Source organism: Pinus tabuliformis, chromosome J (assembly GCF_031772625.1).
Source record: "Pinus tabuliformis cultivar Carrire ecotype Pingquan chromosome J, CPIR1, whole genome shotgun sequence".
Classification (NCBI taxonomy): domain Eukaryota; kingdom Viridiplantae; phylum Streptophyta; class Pinopsida; order Pinales; family Pinaceae; genus Pinus; species Pinus tabuliformis.
This window is the reverse complement of record NC_142295.1, coordinates 1,624,883,182-1,624,903,187: the sequence shown is the minus strand read 5'-3', so window position 1 is coordinate 1,624,903,187 and position 20,006 is coordinate 1,624,883,182. Positions and strand designations below refer to the sequence as shown.

Sequence of the window (20,006 nt, the reverse complement as noted above, 5' to 3'; positions counted from 1 at the left end):
TGCTAATCTATGAAAGCAGGAAATGTCTATGCTACTTTTGCAGAATGGAAATGAAATAAACTACTTGGCAGAAGGCAAGAGTAAGAAAATATAAGAAAAGCAACAATTACTAATACTCTGACGCTTCCCCGGCAACGGCGCCAAAAAGGATGGTGGGCTCCAGTATTGTAGCAATAATGCTACAACTCCTGGAGCTTCCTTCTCTAATTTTATCAACCCGGTAGTTCGTAACAAACTTGGAAGCGACGGTGCTGTATGCACAAGTACTAGCTCTTGTCGCAGCTGTCACTTGGTCAGCTGGCACAAGTCCGCTAGGGCTCAAGCCAACTTCTATATGTTCTCAGAAGAAGCTTTCTAAATGATGAACGAAGGCTATCTCAAAGGAAATTAACCTACTTTGCAAGAATGAATTGAAAGCCAACCAAACATGGAAACCCTAGTAAACCCTAATCTGACTAGCTTAATCTTTATGATGCAATGGTGGGAATGCAACTTCTAGAAATGATGCCATTACTTCTAGTGAGATGAGATGCATGAATTTAAACTACTTCCATTGAAGAGAACACGTTTTTGTATTTTTGCTCAAGTGGGTGGAGTTATTGTGATTGTGCTTCTTACTGGGTCTTGACTGTGCAGGGGTAGTTCAAAGGGAGGAAGGCTTGGGAAAGGTCAGGAGGACTCTGAGAGGTTCCAGGGGATCCCTCACATCATTCCACAGAAGTCCACAATGTTCGGGTGCTTGGCAACCGTGTTTGCAGGCTTCTACAGGATGTCTGCAGGGGATCCTACAGGAAACTCGGGATTTCTACAGGAAGTCTGCTAACTTCTACAGGATGTTCTACAGTCGGAGTTTTGGGTGATGGAGGAGTGAAGGAGCTGTGTGGGTGGATAGGTAAGATGAAAGAGGAGCTTGTGATGACCTATGGACAGAGAGATGAGATGGGGAAGGCGTGTGTAAAGCTGGTTGGTCGATAGAAGAGTAGAGTAGTGTAAGGTCAAAAAGATTGAGCAACGTGGACAGTAGAAGGGTTGGAAGGCAAATGAGCTGAACAGAGGATGAGTAGGTGGCTTAGGCACGGTTCAGAAGGATAAGAACACAATGAAGTGGTGCTGCGCAGTGTAAATGAAACAAATCACCCTTATCTTGCATGTAAACGAAAGTTCACCAACCTATTCTAACTGTTTTATTAGGAATCAAAGAACAGCAATGTAAGCTGAAGGAAAACCGTGCATGATGCTGAACCAAAGAGTCATTACTCAAGATATAACCTTATGGACAATTGTTCAACCGAAAACATTACATCAATACTTGCATGCACATGTTAAAACAGTGTTCTTGGCAGTTGGCACGGTCTACACTTCCGGTCCCCAAACAGAGGTGAAAGTGAGCATGCATTCAACCTTTTTTTGAACTTCAACGTAACTTCAATCTCCCTACGCTAATTCTGAACTACTGAAACAACTGCATTCATGAAACTAACCTACATAACCAAACCGAAACAGTCAACTCAGCAAACTGTATTTTTCAAGTGCATGTAAAGGAAAGAAATGCAATGATAAAAGAAAGACAAGTAACAATACAAAGAAAAGGAGGTCTATTGCTCTCAGGTTGGGCCCTAACCTGAGAGCTATAGCTCCTCTAAGAACTCAGAATTGAATCCAAATCTGCCTGCCTTTTATTAAAAGATCATAATCATAAGTCTAACAACATGCCAAAATTGGCTTACAAAGAGCAAAAACAGAGCTACAGCTCGTGATTCAAAATCTACAACAAAAGTTCAAGAGTCTTTATCGAAGGGTACAACTTCAATATTTATACATGATGAGGGCCAAGCTGGCCTCCTCAATTAGTGGAGCTTGGCTGTCCAACTAAAAATAAACTACTGTTCCTGTAGAATCCGTTGGCCGCCTTCTAGCTCGGTGGTGATAGCTATTGGAGCTCGGAGTTGGGGTGGAGATCACGAGGAAGGTCATTCAAGGTTGTGGACAACCTCCCTATAAACCCGCAATGCCACCTTGGCTGTCTCCTTGTCTTCATTTGCGTGGTCTTTGCTCCATTTAATGTCAAGAAACCTGAAATCATCATGTATTAGCCACATAGGCATAATGACTGCCCTTCTTCCTACAAATAACACGAATATACTAAGAAATGATGCATAAGTGATTAAAAATGAAGGGTTGAGCAAGGTAAGTAGGCCAAATGAGCCCAAATTGTTACCAAAATTTGGGGCTCATCAGTTACGAGGTTTGTCATTTTACAATTGTTTTCAAGACCAAAATAAGATTTCCATCCCACATTAATCCTTTTCTCAATACTATAGTTCCTGTTGAGCTTGTGATGAATATCAATTCCTAGGTACTAGTAAGAATACAGTTCCTCCAAGTTATTATTGTCATACATGAAATTAGTGTAAGTGTCCTTCTTGGATTTGATAATCATAACTTTTATTTTGTGAGTGTTAACAGTCATACCCATGGTGGAGCAGAAATCCTTAAGAAGCCTGAGCTGCTTATCAAGATCAGATGGACACCTTACGAGAAGAACAATATCGTTAGCATAGAGAAGAAGGATGATGACAATCCTAGCTAAGATCGTGCTAGCACATCCTGCTTCCTCTAAAAAGCCTTCGAGCTTGTCGATGTAAATGACAAATGGGGTAGGGGAGATGGGGCAACCTTGCTTAACTTTGATATTACACTTAATATCTTTCGACCACCCCTCATTGCTCTTAAGCTTGGCAATTACATTCTCATATAACCTTATAGCGGCAACTCTCAACTCGAGAGGAGCCTTTAGCTCTTCTAATCTATTCCAAAGGTTGTATTTAGGAACCGTATCAAAAGCCTTTCTAAAGTCCACAAAGCAACAAAAGAAATTGGATTTATCATTACGACATTTTTCCACAATGATCCTAAGCGTAACGAGGTGGTCTGTTGTTGAGTGATGTCTTCTGAAACCTTCTTGGCCTTTAGCCCGCTTACCTTCACTTTCAAGCCAAATGCTCAACTTCTTTTCCAAAATACTAGCATATAACTTGGCTAAGAGAGGGCTGATCATAATTTTCTGATAATTAGAGGGGTGATTTGTATCCCCACTTTTAAATAGGGATAATGAGGCTCTCAGTCCAAGGTTTATGGAACCCCTATTTGACAACTTGATTGAAAAGCTTATGGATGTGGGGATGAAAACAGGACCCCCAATTTTAAATTAAATTAAATTATAAAATAAGAATGTTTCTTTGATATTCTTAGATTATATATATATATATATATAATCTCAAATACACTTACATTATATTATAATATTTATATTTTTTAATATAATTTTAAATATATTTTTTAAGAATTTTATGTTAACTGTGTGTAAAACTGGTGGTTAAGTTATTATGTAGATATGGTAATAGGCTTGGTACATATTATGAGTAGATAAAAAAATATAAATATAGAATTTTTTATTTAAAAAGGTAATTAGAAAATTTTACCAAAATAATTAGTTAGAAATTTTTATAATTAAACATAAAAATATAATATAAAAAATTGAATCAATTTTATAATATATAATTTTATTTATAAAAATTATACACTATTAATAATAAAAAAATTAAATGATTTTTTTGTTTTATATATATAGTTTATAAAATTTTATAGGGTTGTAAAAGATAATAAATACACCATTTTTTTAATAATTTTTATGATATTTTTATTTTTTTTTAAATTTAAAATCAATAGAATAAAATATTTAATTGAAAGGTAAAGGTTTAAAGTTGATTCATATTTTAATTTATTAAACAATGTTAAGGTTCCAAAATTGATCCATAGTGTAAATTTCTTATCAAATATACCTAATAGAATACTTATATACCTAATAGAATACTTATAAAAATTAGGTGTGCTCTTGTTCACTTCACTATATTCACTATGTAGAAGGCATACATTGTGCTCTTGTCCACTTATAATAAAATATTAAGAAATATAAATACTAAATAATATTGTCTATAAAATATTTTTCATTTAATTGTTTTTTGAATTATTAAAAATAATAAAATAATTAATTAATTTATTAAAGGTAGCTCCTAAGAAATTCTAGAGGCGAATTCTAACCAGGAAAACTAAAGATAATAATAAAATTGATTTACATGTCTGGAATTCCTATCTTAAAAAGCTTTATGAATCTCCAAATGTCATGGATAACTTTGAAACCCTGCTCACAACGAAAGAAGTTTTCTCATTAGAAGACATTGATTTTTGGGTTAATCGCTTGGCTAATAGGAAAGCTAAGGAAATTGAAGGTTACCAGGAAGAAATCTTAAAAATTGGAGGTCTTGTCCTCATCCCCCACATTCACAAGCTTTCCAATCAAGTGGTCAAGCAAGGGTTCCCTAAACCATGGACTCAAAGCCTCATTACCCCTATTTTTGAAAGTGGCGATACAAATAACCCCTCTAATTATCGAACAATTATGATCATCCCTCTCCTAGCCAAGTTATATGGTATTATTTTGGAAAGGAAGTTGAGCATATGGCTTGAACGTGAAGGTAAGCAGGCTAAAGGCCAAGTGGGTTTTAGAAAGTAGCACTCAACAACAAACCACCTCATTATGCTTAGGATCATTGTGGAGGAATGTCACAATGATAAATCCAAACTCTTTTGTTGCTTTGTGGACTTTATAAAGGCTTTTGATACGGTTCCTAGAAACAACCTTTGGGACAGATTAGAAGAGCTAAATGTTCATTTTGTGTTGAGAGCTGTTGTTATAAGGTTATATGAGAATGTAATTGCCATGTCAAAGAGCAATGAGGGCTGGTCGAAAGATATTAAGTGTAATATCGGAGTTAAACAAGGTTGACCCCTCTCCCCTACCCTATTTGGCATTTACATTGACAAGCTAGAAGGTTGTTTAGAGGAAGCAGGATGTGATGGCACGATCTTAGCTGGGGTAGTCATCGTCCTTCTTCTCTACGCTGACGATATTGCTCTTCTCACAAGGTGCCCATTTGATCTTTATAAGCAACTTATACTTCTTAAGGATTTTTGCTCTACCATGGGTATGATTGTTAACACTGAAAAACAAAAAGTTATGATTATCAAATCCAAGAAGGACACTTACGCTAATTTTATGTATGACAATAATAACTTGGAGGAAGTGTCTTCCTACAAGTACCTAGGAATTGATATTCATCCCAAGCTCAACTAGAACTATAGCATTGAGAAAAGGATTAATGGGGGATAGAAAGATTATTTTGGTCTTGAAAATAATTGTAAAACAACAAACCTTGTAATGTGGGATAGAAAGAAGTTCCTCTTTGGAACTTTAGTCACTCCGGTTATCTTATATGGGTGTGAGGTTTGGGGTTGTAGCATCTCTAGAGAATCCCAGAGAAATATTGAGCAAATCCAAAAGCGTTTTATAACATATAACCTCAAAATGAAAAGCAACACACCCTATCCTATTCTCCTTATAGAAATGGGTCTTTCCCATATCGCGAGCCTAGCTATGACTAGGCTTCTATTGTACAAGCACAAACTCAATAACATAGGAGACTATAGACTTCCTAATCTAGCTTTAAATTCTAGCCAAAACCACCTAAGATTCAAACGAGGTTGGTATAAAGACACTAGGGCCTAGTTAAACCATTGGGAGATCGATGAGAATGGTACATTGCAAAACATTAATAACATTAAAAATATTGTTACTTCTAAGTTCAAAGAAAAAATGTGGTGTGAGAAATATTTAGGAGCTAAAAGAAAACTAAGATATTATAAGGAGGTCATCAACACCACCCTAGAAGATCAGAAGTATCTCTTTGTTTTAACTAACTCAGAGAAGAAAATTAATATAGCCAAGATTAGAATGAACTCTCATGAGCTCCATAGTGAAATGGGTCATTGGGAAGTTCCTAAAACTCCATGGATGGAAAGGTCTTGTCCTCATCCCCCACATTCACAAGCTTTCCAATCAAGTGGTCAAGCAAGGGTTCCCTAAACCATGGACTCAAAGCCTCATTACCCCTATTTTTGAAAGTGGCGATACAAATAACCCCTCTAATTATCGAGCAATTATGATCATCCCTCTCCTAGCCAAGTTATATGGTATTATTTTGGAAAGGAAGTTGAGCATATGGCTTGAACGTGAAGGTAAGCGGGCTAAAGGCCAAGTGGGTTTTAGAAAGTAGCACTCAACAACAAACCACCTCATTATGCTTAGGATCATTGTGGAGGAATGTCGCAATGATAAATCCAAACTCTTTTGTTGCTTTGTGGACTTTATAAAGGCTTTTGATACGGTTCCTAGAAACAACCTTTGGGACAGATTAGAAGAGCTAAATGTTCATTTTGTGTTGAGAGCTGTTGTTATAAGGTTATATGAGAATGTAATTGCCATGTCAAAGAGCAATGAGGGCTGGTCGAAAGATATTAAGTGTAATATCGGAGTTAAACAAGGTTGACCCCTCTCCCCTACCCTATTTGGCATTTACATTGACAAGCTAGAAGGTTGTTTAGAGGAAGCAGGATGTGATGGCACGATCTTAGCTGGGGTAGTCATCGTCCTTCTTCTCTACGCTGACGATATTGTTCTTCTCACAAGGTGCCCATCTGATCTTTATAAGCAACTTATACTTCTTAAGGATTTTTGCTCTACCATGGGTATGATTGTTAACACTGAAAAACAAAAAGTTATGATTATCAAATCCAAGAAGGACACTTACGCTAATTTTATGTATGACAATAATAACTTGGAGGAAGTGTCTTCCTACAAGTACCTAGGAATTGATATTCATCCCAAGCTCAACTAGAACTATAGCATTGAGAAAAGGATTAATGGGGGATAGAAAGATTATTTTGGTCTTGAAAATAATTGTAAAACAACAAACCTTGTAATGTGGGATAGAAAGAAGTTCCTCTTTGGAACTTTAGTCACTCCGGTTATCTTATATGGGTGTGAGGTTTAGGGTTGTAGCATCTCTAGAGAATCCCAGAGAAATATTGAGCAAATCCAGAAGCGTTTTATAACACCTCAAAATGAAAAGCAACACACCCTATCCTATTCTCCTTATAGAAATGGGTCTTTCCCATATCGCGAGCCTAGCTATGACTAGGCTTCTATTGTACAACCACAAACTCAATAACATAGGAGACTATAGACTTCCTAATCTAGCTTTAAATTCTAGCCAAAACCACCTAAGATTCAAACGAGGTTGGTATAAAGACACTAGGGCCTAGTTAAACCATTGGGAGATCGATGAGAATGGTACATTGCAAAACATTAATAACATTAAAAATATTGTTACTTCTAAGTTCAAAGAAAAAATGTGGTGTGAGAAAGATTTAGGAGCTAAAAGAAAACTAAGATATTATAAGGAGGTCATCAACACCACCCTAGAAGATCAGAAGTATCTCTTTGTTTTAACTAACTCAGAGAAAAAAATTAATATAGCCAAGATTAGAATGAACTCTCATGAGCTCCATAGTGAAATGGGTCATTGGGAAGTTCCTAAAACTCCATGGATGGAAAGGTTCTGCCATCTCCGTGAGAATACGAACATCAACAATGAAAATCACTTCCTCTTAGAGTGCCCCACGTACAACCACATTGGATCTCAGTTTCAAAATCTTTGTTGCAATACTGACCTTCCTAAGCCTTTTACGTTGTCAAAATTACAGTGAGCTCGAGAGGCTTCTCTCCAAGCTTTTTGAGCATAGGAATAAAATCTTAAATCAAACTAAATAATTCGTTTCTTTAGGTTTGATCGACCAAAGTTTGGTCTCAGTGGATGTTAACCATCATCATCATCATAATTTAAAATATATTTTAAATAAATAAAATAATTGATTATTTATTTTTTTTCAAAAAAATAAAATTTTACTGGTGCAAACAAGATTATATTTACGTGTACTTCGAGCATGTATGTGATCAAAAACTGCTTCTGGACCATTAATCTCTGGAAGGACAAATGAGACATGTAGTGTCCACATTACAGACATGTAGTGTCCACATTACAGTATCTTTCTCTCTTTTATATTTAAAACAAACAGGTAGCCATTTAGGCTACACATAGGGATCATAATTTTTTTAATATGTTATTTATATAAGTTAAAATATATTTTTATATAGATTTAATTTGGTATTTGGATTTCTTTTTGACATTTTTAGATTATGAAAAATAAATAAAATAATTGATTATATAATTTGATTGTATACTAATTATGTACAAATTTAGAATTTATGTTTTTCTTTTAAATAAAATAAGTGTTTTTTAAATTTTATATAGATATAACATAATATTTTTTTAAACCAAAGAAAATGAACATTGTGAAGATAAGAATTAATTTTTATGAGCTTCGGAATCAAACCAAGCATTGGTCAATTATCAAAACATCTTGAGATGAAGGACTCTATCATCTTGGTAATACTAATAAGGTTGAAGATGAAAAATACTTTCTCTTAGATTGTCTCACTCTCACTCACATCCATTTTTATTTCCAAAATGTCTACCACATTACCAACCTACTTGATTTGTTAAGTCAACAAAACTATTTACTATAGTGATCTCGTAATGCTTATTTCCCTTCTTTTCTTTCTTAAAGTTGGATAGACCCTATTGATTTTAGTGGACTTTAATTATCATCACCACCATCATTTTTTAATATTTTTATTTATATAATTTCAAATACACTTATCTTATAACATTTATATTTTTTAATAAATAAAAATTATAAATATGGAAATTTTTATTTGAAAAGATAATTAGAATATTTTAAAATTAAATGTTAGAAAAATAATATAAGAAATTGAATAAACTTTTATAATATATAATTTTATTTATAAAAATCATATACAATTATTTAATAATAACAATAATTAAATGATATTTTTAGTTTTAGTACAACATGATATATAAGTATGTAATATTATACAAACTAATTAATAATTTTAATTTATAAAAATTTATAAGGTTATAAAAGAAAATCATTAGACATTACATTATTTCTTCCATTTTAAACTTGATGAGGCCTCTCAAGACAATAAAATTATTTAGATTTAGATAATATTATAAAATTATTAAAATTTAAATAAATATATAAAATTACTTTTAAAATTATAAATAATATTATAATTGTTGACCTAGGTTGTCATTGATGTCAATATGGCAATATTCTGGATAGTAAACAATGATGTGAAGCCAAATAGAGTAGATGCATGAATAAACAGGAGTATGTAAATATGGCAATATTCTAGGATACTAAAAGATGATATGAAGCCAAGGAGAAGCCAGTGAAAGAGCATTTAACAAAGGAGCCATATTGTTCATTAGAAGGAACAAAGAGGAACATGTATCAGGAGGAGAAGCCAGTGAAAGAGCAGTTAATAGAGGAGACATATCATGCAATATAGGAGGAATATCAAAGAAGAGTTATTGGAGCAATGTATCGGAAGCCATCGTGGAGTCATATCAGACCAGAAAAGAGTGAAGGAGTATATATCATGTTAAAGTATATAACCACATATATCGGGTTAAAGTATATAATATCGGCTTAAAGTCAAAATGAATGTACGTGGTTATATTCTAAAAGGAAGATTTGTAACAGTGGCAGTGGTTTTCGAGCGGACGCTAGGCGGTAAGTGGTATTTAGAGGAGAGCGCCCGATTCCATTAACCGAGTGACACATAGCACGAGGGTGGAGAGAGAAAACCACTTTATTGGGCGGGTGTTCTCTATGCTATTTGTCCACCTGAAATATCTGATAGCCGTTGGATCTAGCGTGAGTTAATCTACGATGGAGAATGAGCCTGATAAAGGTAAGCATCGATAAACGTGCCAAGGCTATGGAAAAATGGAAAATGCAAGTTCCCATGTGTTTTTATATTCCCATTATACGAGGGTTATAATAGAATTAAAGGGGATAAACGGTTATGGGTTAAGTTAAGAGCAGAGGAGTGTATATATATATATATATATATATATATATATATATATATATATATATATATATATATATATATATATATATATATATATATATATATATATATATATATATATATATATATATGCGATACCCAAACAGGTTATAGCAACAAACCTTAATAACATCACGTCCGCTTATCGGGACTCTCATATCGCAAGTTATGAACGGATGTTACCCCCGGAACCCCCGACTGCGATATACAGTTGCGAACCCGATGGTCCTATTATGTTGTGCCCTAATGGTATATCGTATCCGTCATATTGGGAGTTATGTATCGCAGCATTTAAATCCCTCGTCACGTTAAAACTGTGATTGTGATAATAACGCGGACCCGACTACACCATTGCAATATGATTTAATATATTATCGCATCCGTCGCATATCATATATATTGTAAAGCCTTGCCACACTATAAAGCACTGATTGTGATATATACATATGGACCCGATGGATTCATTAAAAACAATTGATTGAATGTCGCATCTGTCGCGTCGGCAAAAGGAGAATTGGCCATGTTGTCTGCAATTCTGCCAATTGCGATAGAGTTGTGGAATCAATATAATATCGCATCCAAAAGGGGAATCAACCATCAACGAAGTTAAAGGCTCGACTTATAGAAGACCTCTAGAATGTTGCAATTGCGATTGAGAAGTGACATGGAATGTGGGACCTCCCTGTTGGTACAGTCTCTCCTATGAAATTCTCCGTAAATAATGAAGTCTGTTGTATAAATATTAAAAAGGGATGAATATTAGAAAGGGCCTCTTTGATATTTTTTAATATCTAACTCTATTTTAATTCGGCCTCTCTTCTGAATTAACGTGTCCTGTGGGCATTGGTGAACATGAAGAGGCAAAGGAAGCCATAGATCGGGAAGCCGAAGATCAAGCAATCAAAGGAGGAAGCCAAAAGGCCGAGCGAGCATAGAGGAAGCGAAAGTTCAAGTGAGCGAAAGGGAAGCCAAAGGTCAAGCGTATCAGTATAAGAAAATATAGAATTGCCTTTATGAGTGGTTGTTGGCAAACTGGAAGAAACAAAGGCAGCCGAAGGCCCAGCAGGACAGGAGGAAGATGATGGATGAACAACTCTGTTGATCGGGCTAACCTATGAAAGGCTCAAACCAGCGATGAATTAATGAAGTACATAATGCATTTTGAAGTACAATTCTATGATGTGATAAATAAAGTTTTATCTGACATCATTTGAAGGGAGCAGTAGCCAACACTAGTATTAAAGCATATGTGAATGTATATCTGGGAAGTAAGAGATTGCAATAGCAAAGAACAATGAGAAGCAGTCACACCCGAAGCATTTACTATGACTGATAGAATAGACGCCTGAAACAGATATTTGGTTCTGTGCAGAGCTTAGTGCAGCTAATAGTAGACTCACTAAAGCTGTGTGGAGACATTATGAGAGATCATGATGGCTGTTGCAGACTCTGTGTGGACAGTATGAAGAGTTGTATAAACTTCTTCATAAGAAGACCGGTAGTCATTAATGTTGTAGCATGGAGACTACAATGAAGCTGTAAATAGACATAACTCAGTAAAGAAGAGTTCTGAGAGCAGAACATTACTATCAAACATGCCTTAACAAGATTGGGTCGGAGCCCTTGGGGTTGGTGTCTCAGAAGTTGGAAGGATTGGTGTCCTTGGGGTTGGTGCCTCAGAACTAGAAGGATTCGTGTCCTAGATGTTGGTGCCTCAGAACTGGAAGGATTGATGTCTTGGGAGTTGGTGCTTCTAAGTCCAAGGTTGGTGCGGAAGAGCAGTTAACATTAATATGGTAATTAATGTTATAAATATTGAAAATTGAATATTGAAAAAACTTGAAAATTAAATAGTAAATATTAAATAAAAAATATTAGCTTTCAAGATTGTATTAATATTTATGCCCGTGTTGACTATGGGTATGAGATGATTATGGATAAGTGAGACATGATGCTTAAGGTTGATTATGGGCATGTTAAAGATGGTGCTTATGGTTAACTATGGTTGAACATGATGGCCATATCCACATGCGTTAATGTATATATTATTGTATAGTTAATGTGTAGACTAACATATTTTTTATGTATTATTAATGTGTAGATTACAATATTATTAATTTGTTAATTTCTAGATTAATGTTATAAGTGTATAGTTATTAATGTATTAATGTCAACCTAGATCCATCTCAACATTGGATCTATGAAACCCCAAGAGGGATCAAAAGTTGATGCAGGAGCATGAGGCTTGAAGACAAAAGGCTTCAAATTTTGTTCAAAAAAAAAAGAAAAGTTTACAAGCAAAGGAGTGGGATCCTTTAGCTGTTAGTTTACAAAGCTTTCTAGATAGGATTTGAGCTAGAATTTAGGGATTTGAGTTATTTTGTAATTAAATTAAGTATTTAGGCTTAGTTGAGATTCTCGAGGAGAATATCATGCAAATTAGGTATTTATCTAGGATTACGCAGATTTGATCCATTGATTGAGGATTTGATTGTTGAATGTAAGGTATTTAAGTAAGTTTTGAATTAATGTAAAAGGATTTGGTTGGATTTGGAAAATGAGGACTTGATTGTAAAACCTAGATAACTCTGTATCTCTATGTATCTATACATGAATGGTCAATCCCGGAGGTCTTACTGTCCTTCGAAATATTCCTGAGTTGTTGATTTCTAGTTTGGCCCTTTTGAGTTAGATTCTGTATAATTCTTGTGATATTGCATTTAAAATCATCATTCTTTATGTATCGAAAGTGCCTGGATGTGTTTTAAGAATATAACTTAGAACTAGTCTAAATGTAGCGAAAGTGCTAAAACTTAGTGGATCAGAGAAAACCTGACAAAGTTGCGAGAACCCTCGAGTAGATCTAGATCGTCTGATCAACAAATCCATAGATCCAACGGTCATCAAGCACAAAGAAATGGAGGTGTTAATAGAGGATTGAAGTGTTCTTTGAAGGTGAAAGTTGTTTTTCGCGTGGACTTAAAGTAGTAAGTGGTATTTTGGTGGAGTCACGTGATTTCATTTAGCAGCCGACACATAGCACGGGGAACCTGCTTTTCTCGCATGCTCTTGACTTGTTAAACATTGGCAAGAATTACACGCGATATTACGTGTCAACCGTTGGATCAAGCGGGCTTGATCAATGGTGGAAGATCATCCAGCTATTTTGCGAGCGAGGAAAGCGACAACCGTCGGATTGAAGGAGAAGATCGAGGGCGAAGAATTAAAGTGATAAAGGTTTGGGGAATGACAGATGCAATAAAGTTTTAACTGGAGTTTTTGTTTCTTTTCAATTCCGCTGGTAATCTGAAGGTTGGCCATATTTCGGTTAATTTATACAATTTAGTTGTTTTAGATTAAACACTATGTTTGGAGGCAGATGACTGATATTCCAGGGGAAATCCAAGAAGAATTTCCACCTGCACTTGAGGAGATCGTTTCAGGATTTGAACGATTATCCCTTATACCTGCAACTAGACCACCATTTGTGGTATCAAAGAAGCCTACTAGCATTGAACATGATATCAAGGATCAAAAAAAAAAATCCAACATGGCTTTCAGAGTTGGAGGAAGAGGTGGTGGTTGAAGAAGAGGAAGACTAGTTGCAAATGTTGAAGTGTTGGAAGCTATGTAACAAATGCAAGCTAGATTGGAAGCAATGGAAATGGGAAGAGATGCAGATACTGTACATGTCAATGAACTTGAAGTTGGAGCTGCAGAAGATGAGGAACCTGCAGATGTAACTCCGGAAATGAGATTCTTTAAGTCAGTATTGAGATCCACATCTAAGCCCAGACTTTAAGTTTCAATCTATATAGGAAGCTTAAGCCCGAAAGAATTGATATATAGGATTAATGACATGGAGAAATTCTTTGACTATGAAGAAATAGAAGAAGGAAAGAAGGTGAAGTTTGTTGTCACAAAATTGAAGGACATGTAGCACTTTGGTGGGATGGAGTGTAGGCAAAAAGAAGAAGACTTGGTAAACAACCAATTAAGAATTGGAATAGAATGGTGGTAAAGCTTAAAAGTAAGTTTTTGCCAAGTGACTATCAACAGACATTATTTATATAGATGCAGAATCTCAGACATAAGTTTATGATAGTAAAGGAATACACAGAGGAATTCTACAAGATAAAGATAAAGATAAAGAGAAGGACAAATCCAAGATAAAGATGACATATTGATTGTTGGGCATGATAAGAATAAGATCAATAGGCTAAAGAAAGATTTGTGTAGAAAATTTACAATGAAGGATTTGGGACCAGCACAATAGATATTGGGCATGCGGATTATGCGTGACAAGAAAAACAAAAGGTTGTGGCTGTCATAAGAAAAATATATCAAGAAGGTGCTTCACAGGTTTAATATGAAGGATGGCAAGCCAGTTGGTACACCCCTTGCAGCCCACTTCAAGCTGAGTACTGAATTATGTCCTAGTGATGACAAGGAGAAAGAAGAGATGAGCAAGATTCCTTATGCTTCAGAAGTTGGTAGTTTGATGTATGCCATGGTATGCACACAACTAGACATTGCATATTCAGTGGGAGTAGTGAGTAAGTTCCTTGCCAATCTAGGCAAACAACATTGGCAAGCAGTAAAATGGATTTTAAGATATCTCAAGGGTACTAGCCATTATTGTTTATGTTTTGGTCATGATGAGACTGTGCTTGAAGGATTTACAAATGTAGATATGGCTGGAGATATGGACACCAGAAAATCCACTACAAGTTATTTGTGTACATTTGCAGGTGCAACAGTTTCTTGGGTGTCAAGGCTACAAAGAATAGTAGGCCTCTCTATAACCGAATCAGAGTACATAGCTGCAACATAAGCTTGTAAAGAGATGTTGTGGATGCATCAATTTTGAGGAGAGATGGAATAAAGCGGACAAGTATACAGTGTTATATTGTGATCGCTAGAGTGCCATTCACTTGGCGAAAAACCCAACATTTCTTTCAAAAACCAAGCACATTGACTTAAGGTACCATTGGATTCAGCATGTGTTGGAGGAAGAACTGTTATCCTTGGAAAAGATCCATACAGATAGGAACCTTGCTGATATGCTCACTAAGATTCTACCACGAAATAAACATGAGTTATGTAGAGGCATGGTAGGACTCGATATGACTTGATTCATGACTCTTATTTGGCTTCAAGTGGGAGAATGTTAAGTGTGAAGCCAATATCATGCAGGATTCTAGATCCTTCTACACTGCCATTAGTTTCTAGATCTCCATCTAGAACATATGCAGGATTCTAGATCCTTCTACACCACCATTAGTTTCTAGATCTTCATCTAGAACACATGCAGGTTTCTAGATCTTTCTACACTGCCATTAGTTTCTAGATCTCCATCTAGAACACATGCAGGATTCTAGATCCTTCTTCAGCCTCTATAAATTTGTAATTTCTCTGGCCAAGGAAGGCAAGCCAAGGCCCAAGCTTGTTATATAATGCTAAGTGATTTATGTTCTCCAGTGATTGTTTTATCTATTCCACTATTTCTAATTGAGTGATCTTGTTGTTTCTCCATTTGTTTGTCTCTAAAATTACTCTTTGCTATTGCCGTCTAAGTCTTTGACTATAAATCTGTTGTGTTATGTATGCTCTTAACTAACATCTTGCAGGTTATATTTTTAGATGATGTGGCTTGTGTTTGCAATGGAAGTAAGAGCAAATCCTAGACAATTTTGAAAAAAGGAATAACCTTCTCTGTAATTTGGAAGTATGTGGAAAACATAAATAACTTCACTCCTAGTTTTTTAACAAGATTTTTGTTTAAATATTATAAACTTACAACCTTATCCATAATATCATATCAAAAAACAATTATATATATTTAAAACCATCTTGAGGAATTATGTCCTATGCATATCCACACAATCTTGGAATTCGTTAGCCAAAATGTTCAGGGAACAACTTTGGTCACAAACGGTTTCTGCTCCTTACACGGGTATTACATCATTAGTTAAATGATTAAAAAGTACTACATAATGATGTTAAAAAGATTAAAAAACATTCAATTAAATTACTTTTCTTAGAGGGCAAAATATGTAAATTGGGTGCAGTTAAAGACCTCCATAAGATGCAGAATCTAGTAGTTGACCTGAAAGCGGCATAGAGAGGACACAACAAAACATAATTTCTTTTATAAAACGGATGTTGAGTTTGAAAAACAAGAACCATTGTTGATAGAAATTATAACTCACACAGAGAAAAATAATAAAGAAAATTGCCATTTGAACAGCAAGTCAAGTGTGACATTAACGGACAGTAAAATGAGAAATTACAGCTGTGACATTGACGGAGAGTAAAATGAGCAATTGCAGCATCATAAAATAAACGCATTAACAAGACCGAACCTGTTTTTTAAGTGGGAAAGCGGGCGCAGTTTATTAGAAAAGAATAATCTGCATCTTAACTTTAAGATGGTTGTCTATTTTAAAACTCAACTGAAGTGAGATATGTGTATTTTAAGAGTTTCATAATAAAAAAACAGAAAAGCGAACTGGAGTGAGAGCTCTCTATTTTTAAGAGTTCCATACTTAAAAAGTTAACGGAAAAAGGGCAAAGGGCATGTACTCTACCCATTGAATATGAATATATATATGTATATGTGGCTGTAATTGTTGCCCCCATCAATCGATCAGAGTGACTGACTGAATGAAAAATGATGGAGCAGCTTACAACATTAGCCGTAGCCACCATAGTGAATATCCACGGGGAGGAGGAGATGGAGGAACAGACGAAGAACGCCTTAAAGCGTCGCTGTTCAACCAAGATGAAGCAATGCATGGGGGAGGAAGGAGAGAGATCAGTGATGCCCATAATTAATAATTGCTCAATTCACGATGACTATGAATTCAATGGTGAGGACTTGAGCGTGGTTCCCCGTCAAAAAATTAGTATATGTTTCCACAGGGCCATACGCATCGCTTTCTGCTGCAAATCCCTCAACGAAAATAAGACACCGCTCAATATGATCCGCAATGAAATAAACGTCATGTGTAGGGTCTCCGGTAACAACGGCATTGTGAAACTTCATGGGGTTTACGAGGATTCGCAGAATACACATCTAGTTTTGGAGCTGTGCAGTCTAGGAGATCTGTTCAAAACGGTTATGCAGAGAGGCGGCCGTTACAAACCTGATGCTGAATTGGAAGCTGCCATGATCTTCAAGCAGATGATGGAGAGCATTTTGTATTGCCATGCAAAGGGTGTTGTTCATAGAGATATCAAATTGGAAAACATCTTCTTGACCGGCAGCCTCACGCATCCGGTAGTCAAGTTGGGTGACTTCGGTCTTGCTACGCTCGTTGAGAAAGGTATAGTATTTTTAATTTCAGACCTCATGTGATAAAGTTTTAGGTTAAGTGACCGTTATTTTGGTCCGGAATTTTTATAATTTTGGGTAGCATCTTGTAGCTATTATATAAATATATTTTGTAATTTCAAAAAAAGAGTACACAAATTTTTTTTTTATCTTAAATAATTATCATACCGCAATAAAAATATTGCGAAATTGCAGGAGGTAAACTTCTGTATGATAAAATGGGAACCCCAGCCTATGTTGCTCCCGAAATTTTGAATGGACAAGGATATACGGAGAGCGTGGATATTTGGAGCGCTGGAGTGTTGTTGTATGCCATACTCAGTGGTAAATTCCCATTCGAGGGTGACAACTTCTTGGAACTCAAGCGCAAGATTTTGAAAAAAGATGTTGATCTCAAAAATGGTGTGTGGAACAAAATCTCAATGCTGGCGAAAGACCTCATCTCACGCATGCTCGTCAAAGATCCACAACACCGCTTGAATGCTACACAAGTCTTGAGTAAGTAACCTGATGACTATCATCATCATAATCGTTATCTCATTTCTTTTAGTGGATGAATTAACCTCTTTTCTTTTTTATATTATATTAATGGATGGCCTAATTTGTTACAGGGCACCCGTGGTTGAATTTTGAGACATGTCAAAAAGAAGCACGTGATAGCATAACACCAGAAATGTGACTGCCAATCACAGTTTAATGGTTCACAATTGTGCGTACTGCGCGGGTGAATGTTATCAGATTATTATAAGTCTTACGAAGCGAAGGGAGACCTGAATTTGAAAATGTCACCTTGTGGAATGCAGATCTAAACTTCTATCTGTTTAATGTTCGTGGGTAGCGAATATGGCCCTAACAATTTGCTTTCATCCACAAGACTAGTGATCTTCATGTAATTTTATGGTATTCTGATAAATACAAAAAGGTCGGGAGACAGTTTTCATTAGGTTGTCCAGTTTTTATGCATCGGATTTACATAACTGATTTAGAGATCGAATTGCAGTTGATATTGCAAGGCCTTCCATTTGTGTATCCCAAAATACTCTTATCATTATCAAACAATTATTTTTATTTTTTATTTTTTTTAAGATAGGGGTGTCATAATGTCCTCCCTTGCACCATATATTTTTTCAATTATTTAAGGCCAAAAAAATCTATAGTGGAAATAAAAGAGGGATGCATTTTAAGATTTTGACATGTGTTGAAAAAAAATTAACGAACCTAGATTTATATTAATTGTGGATCTATAAGTGTTAGAGAGATTAAAATCTCTCCAGGTGCAAACCTTTTTTCTAAGTGCAAAACATATAAAAAGATCAAATGTCTTTGCACTTCGAGAGATTTGATCCCTCTGGCAGCTTGATAGATTGAGAGTTAAGATGGATTTAGGCTGGTTTAATTATTAATTTTATTTTTTTAGTTTAATTTGTATTTTCTTTTTATGTAATTTCAATGAGGCAAGATGTTTTAATTAATAATTTATTTATTTTTTCATTCTTATTTTTATGTAATTTGACTAAGTCAAAATATTTAAGTTACATAATCTAACAGGACATTAGAACATATCTTCCATATCATGATGGAGGTTGTCTCTCTACCCAAACCGTATAATAAAATTAAATAAAAAAAATATTTATAAAATATTTTGATTGTGAAATGAGAAATAGTTTTTGGGCATATGGTATAAGTGAGCCATAATATTGGCTCATAATATGGTATGGTTAATGACACCTTAAGAATTTCCCTCTAAAAAGAACTTGCCTATATGCCACGGTGTACCATCCTTGGCCATTGATCCGATGTGTCAGACTATTAAAAAAATTTCACCAGTTGAATCATTATAGCGGGTGGGAATTGCTGCGTTGGAAGTTGGTTACATGAAACACTAAGCTCAAAGTTCGTTATAACGACTCATGCGACTCTGTATCCTGAGAGACTGTAAAAAGGCGAGAAGGGATGTCACCCTTGCTTGCTTAGGCGTTGTGGAGTTTCCCATCATAACCGCCTTCATAGCTATGGCTTGCCTAGGGTCGACTATCTTCCTGTTCCCTGGTTCTGGAGTTTCCCATCATAACCGCCTTCATGGCTATGGCTTGCCCAAGGACAACTATCTTGTTGTTCCCTGGTTCCAAATTTTCTTAGCCCTTTCTTTCCCAATGGTGGCACTGTAGACATTGCTACTGCAACCGTCTCGTGGTTCATTGTCCATTCTTTTGCATTGTATCGTCTCCTGGTTTGTTTCCCATTCTTTTGCATTATATAGAGTCGAGGGTGGGAAGCTCCAACGGTTGTGCTCAAATAAGTCCGTGTGACCTATAAACAGAAAGGGGTAAACCATCCCATCATATGCAGTGAAAGTGGGAGAGCTTTGGTTTCACACCATTTTCTTTTGGTGTTTGATATTGTGTTTTTGCTCGACGAAAAGGACTCTATATCTACAGCTGTGACTGTGGCTGGAATGAATCCGAGGCCTCTGGTGGACAATTTCAGAGGAATTAATGGGTGGAATGAATCCGAAGCCTCCAGTGGACGATTTTCCTGAGGAATTAATGAGTGAGTATAAGTCGGTCATGGCTTATACTACAGTGGGGGATTGCCACAACAGCCAAATCTGCCCAAAGCATATGAAAGCTGTTGGGAATTTCTGATAATTCCAGAACAAAAATGAACAGAGAATAATGCTCTGTTTCTTAACACAAGAAAAACTAAAAA

General features: G+C 35.6%; 1 protein-coding gene across 1 annotated transcript; it reads left to right on the top strand.

Annotated features, from left to right (window-relative positions):
* Positions 1 to 16,637: 16,637 nt before the first annotated feature.
* LOC149233706 (serine/threonine-protein kinase PEPKR2-like) lies at positions 16,638 to 17,976 on the top strand. Its single transcript, XM_089382266.1, has 3 exons — positions 16,638 to 17,289; positions 17,493 to 17,795; positions 17,909 to 17,976. Exons 1-3 carry the CDS (start codon positions 16,638 to 16,640, stop codon positions 17,974 to 17,976), a joined length of 1,023 nt encoding a protein of 340 aa, XP_089238392.1.
* Positions 17,977 to 20,006: the final 2,030 nt, after the last annotated feature.